The sequence below is a fragment of the Mustela putorius genome, unplaced genomic scaffold, assembly GCF_011764305.1.
Source record: "Mustela putorius furo isolate JIRA1106 unplaced genomic scaffold, ASM1176430v1.1 tig00003899_pilon_pilon_pilon, whole genome shotgun sequence".
Lineage (NCBI taxonomy): Eukaryota > Metazoa > Chordata > Mammalia > Carnivora > Mustelidae > Mustela > Mustela putorius.
The window spans coordinates 1,384,679-1,399,737 of NW_025422048.1; the positions used below are offsets into that span (position 1 = coordinate 1,384,679).

A 15,059-nucleotide genomic window follows, 5' to 3' on the forward strand; every position below is an offset into this window, starting at 1 on the left:
TGGAACCCTTGAGAAGCGGGTTCTGCCCTCCTCCGCCACTTAGCAGATGCCCTGTGGTTTGCTGCACTGCATGGAACCTCGAGCATTTGGCTGCAAACGGTGGGGCATCTGCTAAGTGCCAGGAAGCACGCTAAGTGCTGGGTGGGGCCCTGGGGTGTGTGCGCGTGCAGCGCCCCCTGGGGTGGGCAGTACAGCAGCGGAGGAGCGGTCTCCTGACACGCCACTGGAGCCAGCGAGGATGCGTGAAGATTCCACCGGGAAACATCAGCATAGTCCTGTTGCTGATCTCCCTAATTTGCAGTGATTGGCATGAGTGAGAAATCAGAGCGAGTGTTCCAGAAGCCAGCTGCTCTGCAGGGAAGGCTGGGCCCTGAGGGCTGGCCCCATCTGTGAACTGTTGTCTGAGCAGCCGGGAGGGAAGGCCCAGCACATTGCAAGGCAGCCCTGGAACACCAGCAAGCCGGAAGGCAGGAAAGCGCTTGGTGGTGAGGGGCACATGGGAGCTCAAGGGGCTGGGGCTCGTCCTGGAGCCATCGGCTGCCTCTGCCCTCCGGGGACCCTGGAGTCCAGCACTGGGCACATCTCTTCCTCTGGAGAGGACACCTGGGCCCCAAGCGGGCCCTGTGGGGACAGATGGGGATCCAAGGACTCAGTCCCTACTGCAGGAAACTGGCTGGAGATCAGTTGGAGACCGAGGCTAACCCGTCTCTGGGTGACTTTGTGGGCACTAGGGGCACTCCAACCTTGCCCTGGGAGAGAGGGGAGCGCTGGAGGCCCAGTGCTGGATGCGGGCCCGTCAGCCGGTGTCCCTTGCCCTGCAGAAGCCAACACTGGGAGAGGAGGTACCAGCAAGGCCGGCGACCCTCAGCTGCTGCTGCCCTGGAACAATGACTTCATGTTGAGCACAACCAAGAGCCACTCGGCCAACGGCTGCCACTGTCCACCCTGCCTGCCCTGCAGACCGTTGGCAGGACGTGGGGACCCACCGCCTTTCACTTCTTGGCAGTGAGGGGTAGCAGCAGGCAGCCCTTGAACTCCCACCGTGGGTCTTTCTCTGAAACCCAGAAAGCCCACCCACTAGTAGTCCCAGCCTGGTCTGATCCTCAGGGGACTGACCGCAAGTCTCTGGCTGGAGCCCCGGCCTCGGCAGTCAGGAGCCAGCTCTTCTGAGGGTCTCCCCGGGCTGACCAGTCTTTACATCCCCCCCCCCACGTCCAGAGGAGTGAGGGACAAGGCACAGGGAGAGGCTGGTGTTCCCCAGTCTGGAGGAGGTCCCCAGGCAGGGCCAGGTCACTAGCCACCCTCTTGGCGCAGGACGGGGCGACAGAGCAGGAGCGAGGCCGAAACTGGAAGAGGGTGGCAGCTGGCTCCTCAGAGGTGGGGGGGGCATGTCATCTTGCCCATGTCTGTGCCTGGGGCAGTCATCTCTGTCTGCTGATAGGACGGCCACCCGGAGAAGATCATACAGCTGGGAGGACAGAAGGCAGACACGGCGGGGCGGGGAGCAGCAGGCAGGGAAGGCTGAACCGGGGGCCAAGGAAGGAGAACCTGTGATGGCAGAGCGTGGAGCAAACACTAACCCTACACTGCCCGGTGGGTATGGGCACCGGCCCCCCGGCTCTGCCCGTGCGCAGAGGCAGGACAGTGCGAGTCAGGAGCCCACGTCCTGAATGCCGGTCAGAGCCAGCAACTGTTTATTGAAAGTAGCCACAGCCCCGGGGTGCCGCCTTCAGGCCTGGATGTGACTCTTGGCACTGAAGGCCAGGTAGTAGATCACCAGGCCGATGGCAGCAGCCAACACCTCGGTAGAGACCCAGGGCCCGTTCCAGGTGCCCTGCAAGAAAGGAGACCGGAATCAGGTCGGGGGAGAGCCGGTGGGAAGCCAGCCAGTCCAAGTCCCTCTCCCTCCAGGGTGCGCGGCGCTGGCCAACTGTGGCTTCATCCCTTCCCTCGGAAAGGGCAAGGCTTGCTGAGCCCGGGCGGGGTCTCCGGCGCACTCACCCGGTGGTCCACACGGACTGTGAACAGGGGCGGGATGACGGAAATATCCTCATTATTTCTCTGAGCCTGCAAAGGGAAGGCTGGGGTGGCGGGTCCTGCCGGGTAGGGTAGGGCGGGGGTTGGGCAGGCAGGAACATTGGCCTGGGTCATGGGAGAGGAGAACCAGGCGAGAGAGGAGCACGGGAAATGCCCACCCGGCCGATTTGCTCCCCGAACTCGAGGTCCCTATTGGCCTGGAGCCACGGTGAGGGGGGCTGCAGGGCAGAAGCAGCTGTGAAGTGGGGCACGCCCCCCCCTCCCGGAGGCCAGGGCAGGGCTGCAGGAGGCCGACCCTCACCTTCCTCAGGAGGCTGTAGGACTCCTCATCGAAGAATCTGACCTCGTAGGTGCCTGCGCGGGCGCTCTTGTGGTCTACGCTCCAGGACACCTGGGTTGGGGACGTTCGGCCCTGGCTGGAGCTGACAGTGCCCCCCACCAGCCGGCCACGCCACAGCACCTCAGTGCTCCTCCACTGGGCCACCCCCAGGGCTTCGGAGTCCTAGTGAGCGGGTGACCTCCACTCAAACGGCAACCGCAGCATCCCTTACCTGATAGCGTCCCACGTCCTGGCCCCGGGTGACAGGAAACTGCTTTCCACTGACATCAGCATAAAGAGCCATGTTCTGGGAGAGGGGACAAAGACAGTCACCTTCCCCACTCTCTGGCGGCCAGCAGAAGCCCCACTGTGCTGCCCACAGGGACTGTGGTGTGTCTGCAGGGGGTATGACGGGAGAACCAGGGCCATGCCATGAAGCCATCGATGCGGTCACTGCCTCTCTGCGTGTCTCCCCATGTCGGGGGAGGCACATCCCCCCTGTGGCCTAGCCTCCCTAACCCACAGCAAGCCCGTTAACTGTGGATAGAGACAGGTTGACTCAAGTGTAGTCATTATGCCTCTGAGCCCAGAAGCGGGCACTGGGGTCCAGGGTTATCCAATGAGCCGCCCATGGAGTGTTGCAGTCACACCAGAAAGGCCACACCATGGCAGACAACAACCAGAGAAGGGACACAGGAGCCCTGGGGCTACAGCCCTGCTGTTTCTCACTTCGTTATACACTCTCACCAGGCACAGCAAGACGTCTGCTCATGGTTTCGCACCCAGGCAGAGCAGACTAAGAAAATGTTTGTGTAACACCTGCTTTAAATGGTCTGGCCTGGCTGTATCCTGAGCTCGCTCTCCTACACCCATCCGTTGGAACCCTCGCTCTCCCTCCGCCTGCGTGGGTAGGTGGGTCTGACCCCATCAACTGCCAGTGAGAAACGGCTGCCCCAGGCTCGCTGCCTACTTCCTGCCCCAGCACTTCCTGGCTGAACCCCTGCTGCCTCACCTGGACCCTGTTCTTGCACGTCAGGGAGATCTCTACGATGAAAACAGTCTCAGTGGAAATGACAGCATCCGAGGTGGTGTAGTAGGAAGGGGTGATCTGGGGTTCCACGCAGGCCTCTGCTGTGGGGAGGAGGTAGAAAGGTCTACGCAAAGCCTAACTTGTGTGTGCTGGGCTAGGGGGCAGAAGGGGCCACCCAGACCCACTTCCCAGACCTTGTCAGTTGACATACAGGGCCCTTTGCAACCTGTCAGGTGGGGAGGTGGGAGACGGATCCAAATGCTTAGTCAGAAATGCAGTGGTAAGGGGAGGCAAGGCGGCATGGCCGTGAAGGAAGGCTGGGGAGGTGGATAGAAAGGCTCTGTATAGGTGAACCTAAATGTGAGCGCAAAAGAAGAGCAGGGGAGACGGAGGGAGAGAGAGACACAAAGAGTGCGCGCGCTTATTGGGGGGAGGGGCAGCAGCAACGGGAGGAGTTCACTGCACAACTGCTACCTCTGCCCGGACGTGCAACGGGGAAGCCATGCAATGATTTGGGGCTGCAGGCTGCCCTGGACAGTTGACAGAAGGCACCCTCTGCAGGCACCAAGCATAGCGCTGCTTGCAACGCATGAGGCCTTGAGATGAAGGGTCTCTGCCTCCAGCCGCAGCTGAGAGAAAGCCAAGACCGGACCCAGTGTTGCCCAAGGAAAGGAAATCAGCACATCTTGTCCCCTTTAACAGGGCTGTCTGGACAGAAAGGATGCTGCTTCAGCCACCTCCACACTGCTGAAGACCTAACTTGTACAGGTTATAGGAAGCGCACTGCCTAAATCATAGGGTGCCAAGCAGATGCTACCAGTGGAAAGTTCTCTGGCAGCTGCTCTCCGAATGTGTCCTGGCACAGCCATGTGTTAGACTGAGACAGAGAAGCTTTGGGTCTGGGCAGCAGGAGGAAGCAGCCTGGGAACATCTGTGGGGGCTGGTTCTCAGGAGTCACATCTGTGTCCCACTAAGCTTGGCCATTGTCCTATGGACCCTGTGGCGCACCAAAGGATTTTACTGCCAGGTTTGTCCTTTCCAGACCTCAGTGGCTACACTGTGGCTAATTCCCAAAGGGCAGGTGAAAAGGATGCAGGCAAGAAACCCAGTTAGGCTGACGCGACACTCCAGGCACCAGGGGCTCTGAACTGAGCAAGGCAGGTAAAGTGAATGTACATATGGGATCCCGGACCCAGTCCAGGCACCCCAAGCCTAGCGCTGTTCTGGCAAGGACCTCCTCCTAAACACACTTCTAGACTCCAGTTTGAGCTCAACCCTGCCACCAGGTGTTAAGAATCTCGCAAGAATGCTCACTATCTGACTGTGGTTCAGCTCTCCTGAAAAGCCCCTTAATAATACCCCAGGGCCTCAGGGAAAAGGTGAACAGTCCGGCCTGGCACCCAAGCCCTCCCCTGCTCCCAACCCGTTTCACCCTCCAACCCGCCCCCCCCCCCGCCTCTTCTTCTGCTCTTGTCTAACTTGCCGGAGCTCATGGTCCCTCTGCTTGGCACAACCCTGCTTCCCCCGTTCATTTACAGCTCCCTGCCTGGGGAGGCCCGGTCCCACCTCGGCGGGTCAGGTGCCTGCTCTCCCACCAGCCTAGTTTCTCACTCCTATCACCCCGAGCTGCACAGTTTTGCTCTTGTCCGACCCCCCTCCTCGTCCTCCGGGACTGGGAGCTCCGGAAGGGGAGCAGGGACGGGTGTCACTCTCCCTGCTGGAGCTGGGAAGCGGGCGCACAGGACAGACTCTGGGGCTCTTCCTCGCGGGAGTTGTCAGAGAAAAGCTTCGGCTGTTTCTCCCAGCAGCTGCTGGGTAAACGTGTGTGGTGCGGGAGCGCGTGGTGGCCTCGGCCGCCGCGCCCCGAGGCCACCTGCCTCTCGGAGAAAGAAGGCCCAGAACCCTGCTTCGCCCGCACCCCTCCTCCCCCCACGCACCACCAGTCGTGGGAGAGAGGCTCGCCAGAAACGAGCTCCGGCCAGGCCGCTACCTGAGCAGCAGGAGAGGCTGGACAGCAGGAGTAGCGCCAGGGCGCCGAAAGATGCCAGCGCCGCCATTGCCTCTTCTCTGCCGAGGGAAAAAGAGAGCGACTCCCCTGAACATGAGGGGCAGAGGAGGAAGCGCGACGCGTAAGCAGCAGTGGCAGCCAATCAGGCGCCGGCGGGCCGGGCGGGCCTGTGACGTCGCTGGCGGCACTGACGTGTCCCCTCCCCAGACCAGTGGCCCAGGTGGCCGCCCCATCAAGATGGCGGCGGCGGCGGCGGCGGCGGCGCTCTCCGCGCCGGAAAAGGGCTTGGGAACCGGCGCGGCCGTGCGCGTGCGCACTGCCGGGTCCGTGCCCACTTCCGGCAGTTCCCACCCTGCCCAACTCTCGCGAGAGCGGTGTCTGCGTTTCTGGACGTGCGGCTGCTCTCACTTTCCGTCATGGCGCTGAAGGTGGCAGCGGTCGTCGGTGGCGCTGCAAAGGCAGTGCTCAGACCTGCCCTCCTTTGCCGTCCTTGGGAGGTGAGAAGGGGCAGTGGGCAGCGGGACAGCCGCAGCGCTCGCTGGGCCGGTCCGGAGACAGCAGGCTTGCGGAGCGTCTTGGAGCCCGATTGGCTGTGGGCCCCTCGAGGGGCGGAGAGTGGGCTACGCGCCGGAGTTGATTGGCTCCCTCCGCTGTCAGTGAAGGGCTTAGCTAAAGTTGACTCTCGTCCGACTTCCCCAGGGGTCTGCATCTTGAGCGGGTGGGGGGAGCTACGGACCGGCGTGGTGAGTGGGCAGCAGCGGGCCCAGTGTCACCTCCCTAGTGTCATTGTGAGAGCCCTTCTGAGGCGGTCACGTGTCCCGGCCCTCCTCGTTCTTGCCGCCTTTGGATTCTGGTTCCCAGCCCCCATTCGTCCTCGGGTTTTTCTATGGCGGACCGCTTTGTCACTTACCCCAGTAGAGCTGGAGAACCAGTTCGCCAGTACCCCCGATACCACACCCCAGCCCCAGAGGTTTTTATAGCCCAGATGCCTTTTCCTTGCTGCCTTCTGGAATGGGACAGTGCTTGATTTCCTGAGACTGGTGAGGTGGGAGGCCGTGGGGACCATGCTTTCTCAGTTCTCCGTTCAGGATCTTGGTTATTCGGGTCTCATTCCTCTTTCTTTACACACTTAAGCGAGAATAACTTAGTCCCTGGGTGGATGGGAAGCCATCCGAAGCATTAGAGAGCAGGGACTTGCTCTAGGAGTCAAGAGGTATGACCTCCAGGTCTGGCTTCCCGGACTGATCCACAGTATGTCCACCCTCCTGTTCTGGGCTCCAGTTTCCCCTCTGTCTTAAAGGATCTAGCCAACCCTGACCTTCCAGAAACCTGTGACTTTGCTGACACTACTTGTAGACGCATCTGATATGCTTCTGCCTGACTCCTTAGGAAGTGTACACTGTGACAGCTTACGCTTTATGAAATTCTCATTTCTCCGAGCATGCTGATCAGGAACTTGCCAGAGGCCCGGCGGCTCTCGTGGGGTCTCGGTGAAGACATTTGTCTCCTCCCTAACCTCTTCCATGTGTGCTTGTGTCCATGTCGGGGTGGGGATGGGCGCAGAGGACATTTGGTAGCTGGGCAGTGCTTTGCCCTGAGACTGGGTGTCCTGGATATGGGAAGCTTTGGAGATGGACCCCAGATCTTTGGTCCCTATGGAAAAACATGTGGAAAAACATGCAGCCATCATTGGCACTTGACCTAACAGAACACGCTGACGAAAGAAGCCTCACTAAGGTTTGGAGTGTGTGAATCCTTTGGCAGGAACACGTACCACTGTGGACTCCTTTCTTTCTGTGGTACTATCAAAGGATGACTGACAGTCTACCCTCCTGCTTAAGGAATAAGCAGTAGGCCTGTGTGTGTAACCCACCCTGCTTTAAACTGGGCTTTGATGGGTGGCTTCACAGAGCAGCCTAGGTGTGAGGCAGAACCTTTGTAACCCCGTGAAGGAAGAACGTGCCTGTGTCTGTCCAGAGCAAGGTAGGGAAGTAAGTAAGTCTCTGGGTCTTTGAGTAAAGCCTGAAGAAACATCTCGCACAGGGACTGGGTGGTGGAGAGGTTTAGCTCAGGTGATGATGTGTTCCGAGGGAAGGGTTAGGGGTGGGTGCCCAGATACAGAGCTAGTGCAGGCGGTCACCACCACGGCCGAGGTACTTGCTTAGGGCCAGTGGACTCCCAGGAGGAACTACTCCTCGGAGCTGTAGGGGTCTACCCAGGATCAAATACTGGCGTAAGGAGCTGGTGGGACCAGGGGTGGTGTGTGGGTGGGTGTGCCTTGCTGGGGACCAAATGGTTTGCTTCCTCCTCCCAGCAGCCACATAAAGTGCGTATCTCGATTCTGTGGGTTTTTTACGTGAGGACAAGAAGCTTAGCAAGCTTAAGCTGTTTGCTACCAGAAATAGTGGATGGTGGATTTGGACTGAGGCCTCCCTGGCCCCCAAACCCACCATCCCTTCCTCCATTTTCCTTTGTGCTCACTAATGCGGGAAATGTTTCTTATGTCTAAGCTCTGGACCAGAGATCCTGCCGGGTTTCGCGATGACAGTAAGGAGCTGGACAGACAAGGCTGCCACTCTCAAGAGTTTAGGGTGGGAGAGGAAGCAAGGCAGGTACTAGGGTCAGCCTAAGGAGCTTGTGGATGGTGGGGAGGGAGTAGGTAGGGCTTTGGGAGCCCAGGGGGACCCACAGCTCAGCCTTTAAGGCAACACAGAAGGCTTCCTGGAAGAAGGCCAGTGGAAGTCTCCGTCCACAAGTTGTACCAAGGACCGACAAATAAGATGAATCCAGATACTGACAAGTGCTGGACAGAAAAATAGGAAAGCCACGAGTGGGTGGGCCTGTCGCCGTGGATCCAGGGGCCACATGGATGAGCTGAAACCTGGAGACTTTTGTCCTAGTGGTCAGCCCTCCCCACCCCCCACCCCCTGGCTTGGGCAGGTGACCGGCACACCAGTGCTGCCTGAGCTTGTGCGGGCTGGTGCCTCATGAGTACCAGCCACGGAGACCCCTAGCGGGTGGTCATTCTCTGTCTAGACTTCTAGGAGGAAGGTGTGGCTCTTCGCCAAACAGCTGCGGTGACGGTGCTCTTGGCCAGAGCACTCTGTACCGTCCCGGTAGGCAAGTGGCAGGGCATCTCCAAGGGACAAAAAGGACCTTGGCTCTGTCCCTTCCTCTTTGGGTTGAAGGACACCTGGGTGTGTTCCCAGGTGGGGCATAGCAGGGAGGAAACTGTGAGGACCTGCAGCCCCACTGCAGTGGCGCCTCAGACACAGGCTTTTACCTCCGGGATAGCGTGGGGGCTCTGGATGGATCACTTCTCAATGCCGGTCCCCTTTGGCTCGAACAGCTTTTACTCTGGAGCTGTCAGACGTGGCTTTGGTGTGGCCAAATGTGGTTGTTTCTGAGTCGGGGTTGGGGGATACTCATCTCCCATGCAGGGCACAAGGCACTTTTGCAGTAACTCATGAAAGCCTTCCAAGAGATCGGTGCCTGTTTCTCTTTTTAAAATGGTTGGATTTTCTGTGCCTCGTTTGCTTCGGGCTTGTGCTTCCAGAGGGCCGTTCCCCGCCATGCCAGCAGTGACTGCCTCTGAGTGGGCAGGGACCTGGGGGCTATCGTCTTCTTCTGATCTCCATGTTAGGACTGTATGCTGCTTTTGCAATAAGGAAAAAAGATTTAGAAAACGATAAAATGATTGTCGTGATGGCCCTGTGGTTTGTTATGATGGACTTCTCTGTTGTGCCACGTTCACTGTGTTAAAAACTTTTACATAATCGCAAGTTAGTTATAAAAGTTATACCTCAGAGCAGGAATAATTGCTGAAAAAGAATCAGACAACAGGGGCGCCTGGGTGGCTCAGTGGGTTAAAGCCTCTGCTTTCAGCTCAGGTCATGATCTCAGGGTCCTGGGATCGAGCCCCGCATCGGGCTCTCTGCTCCGCAGGGAGCCTGCTTCCTCCTCTCTCTCTCTCTGCCTGCCTCTCTGCCTACTTGAGATCTCTGTCTGTCAAATAAATAAATAAAATCTTTAAAAAAAAAGAATCAAACAACAAAGAAGGGGGAGGGAGACGAATGCTTCTTCAGCTGCTGACTTGCCGCCGCCCTGCATGGTGCTCTGACTGACTGCGCACTGTGTGCTCCTCCCCACGTGGTGCTGTATGGTGGCCATGAGGGGATGACACGTGGGACCGGTCTGAGTACGGTGGGAATGGTCCCTCTCCCCTGCCAGGACTTCAGCTGGCCTTTGCCGGATGGGCTGGACAGCAGCCGTCGGCATCTGGGTTCTCTTTGCCAGGTTCTCAGTGCCCATGAGGCCCCCCGGAGGAGCATCTCAGTAAGTACCTGCCCAAGCGTCGTGTCCGCGTGTCTGCGGGTGCTTACACGTGTGTCAGCACTGTCGGCGTGTGTAGCCTGTAGGTGTGTGTGTGTGTGAGCATGTGTGTGTGCAGAGGCGCGTATGTTTGTGTATATGCGTGTGCGCTGTGCCTTTGTTGCCTGGCCCCCCGCGTCCTGCCCTCTGCGGCACGGTCTCCAGGGATGGCCCTCCCCTGCTCCTTACCCGAGCTGTACTGCACGCTGTCCCCAGGGACAAGGCCCCGTTCCCTGGGCGCGGCCTTGTCCCTCCAACCTTGGCTGACAGGTGTCTTCTTCCTTCCCGTTCCCCCTCTAGCAACAAACAATTGTGAGTATTCTTCTCATCTGCCTATTAGGTTTTGGGGCTTTTAGTTGCTTTGGGAGTGACCCAAGTCCAGGCACGGGTGGGGATGGCTGCTGGGCTCCTGACAGGGGTGGGGTGGGGGGGTGCTGCGGTAAGGTACCCCGAGCTGGCCTCTCGTGGCCTGCCGAGCCCATGTGCACTCTCCCCTCCTTCCAGCCTCCGTCGGCGAAGTATGGTGGACGGCACACGGTCACCATGATCCCGGGCGATGGCATAGGGCCAGAGCTCATGTTGCACGTCAAGTCTGTGTTCAGGTACACAGCCCCTCGGCCCACTTCCTGTACCCCTAGGGGAGGTTGGACCCCAGGCCCACCCTGGGGGGGGGGCGGTTTGAGAACTGTGCCAAGAGGGGCAGGAAGCCCAGAAGCCCGCTGGTTGGGGCTTTGCCTGAGCACCCAGTGCGCCAGCGGCAGGAGGGTCGTAAGCCCAGGCGTTGCATCCCAGTGCCTGGGATCCTGCCAGACTGGCCTGGGCGAGGGGAAGGTGCTGCCGGTCCTGCTAACTGTCGTAGAGTTCAAGTACCCGCCCCGTTAGTTGGCGCCGGTGGTCCCAGTCTCCTGTCAGTCAGACCCAGGTCAGGGTGGGCAGCAGCAGTGGGGGGGCCTCTGCACCCCGTGGTCCGTCTGGGCTTCCTAGAGGCCCCTAGAGGCACCCCTTCCATGGGGGATGCCTGGGGCCAGCCACTCTGACCCAGTTCTGCCACAGGCATGCGTGTGTGCCGGTGGACTTTGAAGAGGTGCACGTGAGTTCCAGTGCTGATGAGGAGGACGTCCGCAACGCCATCATGGCCATCCGGCGGAACCGCGTGGCCCTGAAGGGTGCGTCCGGGGGCCCAGAACGGGACACCGTACTTGATTCCTTTCCCTTCCAACCAACACTTGTCCCTGGGGCCGCCCAACTCTGACTTCAGGCCTTTTCTGGGTAGGGAGGACCCTTGTGCTTAGAGAGTGAACAGAAGCTTCTGGGGTCCTGTGTGTGCTGCGATTCTGAGATTTTGGTGGCAGTAGGCTGTGTGGGAGCCTGTTCAGTAAAGGGCTTCCTCCCACTGCCTTCTCTCCTGGGGCAGCCCTCTCTGCTGGGATCACCTTTGACTCTCAGAACCTTTTTCACGAACCAGACGTCACAGAGATGTCGCAGTTTTAGCCGTCTGCCTGCTGCCTTGGCTCCAGCCAGCACAGTTGTGGGTGTCACGGAAGGAATTCTAGCCCTTCCTGAGTTTGCCTTGGTTTTATATTACCCACTGTCTCTGAGCAGAGCTGACCCCAGCTAGAGCCCGAGGCACTGGCAGGCAAGAGGAGGAGCAGCCGTGGCAGCTGCAAGGTGCCCGAGGCGCACTGGGCTAAGGCGGTGTGGGCAGGGTGTGACTCGGAGGGGCGATGGCCCCGGTGGGCCTGGAGATAGGCCTGCTCTACTTGGCACCCTTGGACGGACCACCTTTTCCCAGTGACTGCTGGCCCCCGCTGTTCCTGTTCTTTTTGCCCTGGGTCCAGGCGGCCCACACCTGCCCCCGAGCCAGGGCTCATGTGGTACCTCGACGTGAGGCCTAACAGTGACACTGGCCAAGGTCACATTGCTGGCGCCAGCCTGGCTGGCCTGCCCGTTAGCAAGCAGGAGTCGTCACTTTGCATCCAGCCAGACCCTGATCTTACCATTTCCTGCCCAGGGGCTGGCACGCTCTCCTGGCCGGCTGCCAGCCCTTGTTCATTCATTTGTTCGCTCGGTCAGTCCGTCCATCAGTCAGTATCTGTCAAGTGCCTGCTACGTGCCAGGCGCTGTTCCAGGTCCTCGGAAGCCATCAGGGAAGCCAACGCGCTTGCACCACCGCCCCCATCCCTGCCCTCACGGGGCTTACAGTGGAAGCTACACTCAGCCACTCGGCCACCCTATGAGGCCTTTCTGCTATGGGAAGCCATCTTGTCCCCGGGTCGGAACCGCCTTCCACACGCGTTTTCCTTGCTCAAGAAGGGGAACATGGTGGCACGGCTGAGCCTGGGGTCCCCTTTCCAGCCTGTCTTTTTTCTGTCTTGCAGGCAACATTGAAACCAATCACAACCTGCCTCCGTCTCACAAATCCCGAAACAACATCCTTCGGTGAGCAGCCGGGGCACGGCGTCGGCGCTCCGTGCAGGCGGGGCGCGCTGGCAGCGGCAGCGGCATTGACCGGCTCCTCTTCTCTCTGTGTCCCCAGCACCAGCCTGGACCTCTACGCCAATGTCATCCACTGTAAGAGCCTGCCAGGAGTGGTGACCCGTCACAGGGACATAGATATCCTCATCGTCCGGGAAAACACAGAGGGCGAGTACAGCAGCCTAGAACATGAGGTGGGTGAGATCCAGACTGTCCCCTTATCCCCTTGGGTCATGGGGCCATGACGAGCCTGGCCAGGGTCTACAGTAAAGAAGGCCAGACTCAAAGAAAAACCTGTGCCCGAGGGTCTCTTCTCCCTGTCCCTGTCCCAGAGTGTGGCTGGAGTGGTGGAGAGCCTGAAGATCATCACCAAAGCGAAGTCCCTGCGCATCGCTGAATACGCCTTCAAACTGGCCCAGGAAAGCGGGCGCAAGAAAGTGACAGCCGTGCACAAAGCCAACATCATGTATGCCCCAGGCCTGCTGTGCTCCCACCCGTGCTGCAGGCGGTCCGGAAACAGCCGAACCGAACACCCTCCTTGGGCCTGTTCTCAGGGACTTGGGGCCCACCGAGGGGCCATGCTCAGGGCTGTGCCCCTTTGCCTGTTTCCCAGATGCGGGTTTACCACAATGCACACTTTGGGGGCGGGGTAGAGGGGGCTTGTGCCTGTCTCACAGACGGGGGCCGGTTAGAGGCTACGACCCGGCTTCTGTGGCCATCTGCATGCCCCATTCCTCCAGCTGACTATGAAAATGGCCAAACTGGTGTCTTATGCCCCCCCCTAGGAAACTGGGCGATGGGCTCTTCCTCCAGTGCTGCAAGGAAGTGGCAGCCCGCTATCCGCAGATCACCTTTGAAAATATGATTGTGGACAACACCACCATGCAGGTAGCCAGCCTGCTGGGCTCCCCGGCGGCCTGACTTAGGCACTGTGGGCTTCCGGTGCTCAGGCTCCTATCTGTGTCCTTGTCCCGTAGCTGGTGTCCCGACCCCAGCAGTTCGATGTCATGGTGATGCCCAATCTCTATGGAAACATTGTCAACAACGTCTGCGCAGGACTGGTTGGGGGCCCTGGCCTTGTGGCCGGGGCCAACTATGGCCACGTGTATGCTGTGTTTGAGACGGTGAGTGGCCCCGGCGGGCCAGGGCTCCCGGCCCCTCCGTGCTGTGTAGCGTGCATGTCATCGGGTCCCTGAAGGTGGAGGACTTCCGTGGTTTAGGTCATTCAGAGTTTTGCAGCCGTCACCGCTGTCTCACTCCCAAGTGTTGTCATCCTCCCAAAAGAAAATCCTATACTTGCTCGTTGTCCCTCCCTGGCCACCACTCACCTGCTTTCTGTCGCTGTGGATTTGCCTCTTATGGCCGTCTTTTATAAATGGAGGTGGTTGGGTGTTTCGGATAGATCTTCTAGACTGATTGATTTTAGAGAGTGAGTGCTCCACGCTCAGCACGGACTCTGCGTCCCCCTCCAAGCACAATGGGGGGCTCCATGCCAGGACCCTGAGATCCTGAGCGGGACTGGAGGCAGAGGCTTCACGGACTGAGCCCCCCAGGCACCCCTCCCCACGTGGGCTTTTATGATGAGCTGCTTTAGCTTGGCGGAGTCGGGTTTCGTTTCTGTCTCTGTTTCTTCTTTCTTTGCTTTTGTACCTCAGTGTGGTATTTTTAAGGCTCACCCACACTGTAGCACAGCTCAGAGCTTCGTTCCTTTTATGTCTGAATAGCATTTCATTGTATGGAGAGACCACATTTTGTTACCTATCGGTTAGTTTCTATTTTTAGAGCTTTTCTTAAAAAAAAAAATTAGGGCAAAATTTACATAACAATGAAACCACTTAAAATGAGCGATTTAGGGGTATTAGGCGCACACACAGTGCTGTGGAGCCATCGCTTCTGTCTAGTTCCAGAGCACTTCTGGTGCCCCGAGAGGGGACCCCAGCCACATTAGCAAGCACTCCCAGCCCCAGCCACTGGCCCCCCCACTGCTCCGCTCTCCATCTCTCTGGATTATACCAATGGCCTCACATACCCTCCATTCAGACCTTCCCCCTGCCTTTGTCTTGCCACTTCTAGGCCACGAGGAACACGGGCAAGAGCATCGCCAACAAGAACATCGCCAACCCCACGGCCACGCTGCTGGCGAGTTGCATGATGCTCGACCACCTCAAGTAAGCAGCTTCTGGACGCCCGGCCGCCCGCGCCCGGCCAGGCCCTCGGAAGCAGAGCCTGAGAGCCGCTCTCCCTCTCTAGGCTCCATTCCTATGCCACATCCATCCGTAAGGCCGTGTTGGCGTCCATGGACAACGAAAACGTGAGGCTCCTCTTCTCCCCTCCCCTGCCTTCCGCCTGAGCCCTGGCCCCGTTGAGGGTTGGGCCACTGTGCCCCTAGAGGGCCTGGAGGTGGGGGGGGCCTGGCGCTTCCCGCTGCCCCCAAGAGGAGGGTGGGACCAGGGCGGGTCGGTCTTTCTGGGCAGGAGCTGGTACCACTGCTGCCCTCCTGCCAGCAGTTTAGCCCCCGCAAGCTATGGGAGACCATGGGCGGCCCCAGACCGCCTGCAGCGTAGGGCTCAGGTGTCGGTGGGCCCCTGGCATGTGCGCCAGCTTGTGTGTGCCCCGCAGATGCACACCCCAGACATCGGGGGGCAGGGCACCACATCGGAGGCCATCCAGGACATCATCCGCCACATCCGCATCATCAATGGCCGCGCCGTGGACGCCTAGGCCGTCCCCCGGGACCGCCTCCGTGCATCCCCTCTGCCGCCCCAGCTTTTTCGCCGGTTTGGTGGGCAGCCCCGGAATAAATCCGCTTCCCTCCCTGG

The 15,059-nt window shown here is 59.5% G+C and overlaps 2 protein-coding genes across 4 annotated transcripts; one reads left to right on the forward strand and one right to left on the reverse strand.

Annotated features, from left to right (window-relative positions):
• Nucleotides 1-1,664: 1,664 nt before the first annotated feature.
• On the reverse strand, nucleotides 1,665-5,529 carry SSR4 (signal sequence receptor subunit 4). Of its 2 annotated transcripts, none has more exons than XM_004780668.3 (6): nucleotides 5,377-5,529; nucleotides 3,369-3,487; nucleotides 2,589-2,663; nucleotides 2,339-2,428; nucleotides 2,002-2,067; nucleotides 1,665-1,834 (listed from the first exon to the last, which is right to left on the reverse strand). In XM_004780668.3, the coding sequence occupies exons 1-6, from the start codon at nucleotides 5,441-5,443 to the stop codon at nucleotides 1,730-1,732; spliced, it is 522 nt and encodes a 173-aa protein (XP_004780725.1). In that variant the 5' UTR covers nucleotides 5,444-5,529; the 3' UTR covers nucleotides 1,665-1,729. The 2 variants fall into 2 exon arrangements, with proteins under 2 accessions (XP_004780725.1, XP_004780726.1); XM_004780669.3 differs by having other exon boundaries at nucleotides 3,369-3,484; nucleotides 5,377-5,526.
• Nucleotides 5,530-5,733: 204 nt separating this feature from the next.
• IDH3G (isocitrate dehydrogenase (NAD(+)) 3 non-catalytic subunit gamma) lies at nucleotides 5,734-15,059 on the forward strand. Of its 2 annotated transcripts, none has more exons than XM_004780671.3 (13): nucleotides 5,734-5,891; nucleotides 9,625-9,729; nucleotides 10,066-10,077; nucleotides 10,270-10,367; nucleotides 10,819-10,931; nucleotides 12,144-12,204; nucleotides 12,302-12,434; nucleotides 12,573-12,706; nucleotides 13,026-13,128; nucleotides 13,218-13,364; nucleotides 14,314-14,408; nucleotides 14,491-14,551; nucleotides 14,860-15,059. In XM_004780671.3, exons 1-13 carry the CDS (start codon nucleotides 5,811-5,813, stop codon nucleotides 14,959-14,961), a joined length of 1,245 nt encoding a protein of 414 aa, XP_004780728.1. In that variant the 5' UTR covers nucleotides 5,734-5,810; the 3' UTR covers nucleotides 14,962-15,059. The 2 variants fall into 2 exon arrangements, with proteins under 2 accessions (XP_004780728.1, XP_004780729.1); XM_004780672.3 differs by having other exon boundaries at nucleotides 5,735-5,891; nucleotides 9,691-9,729.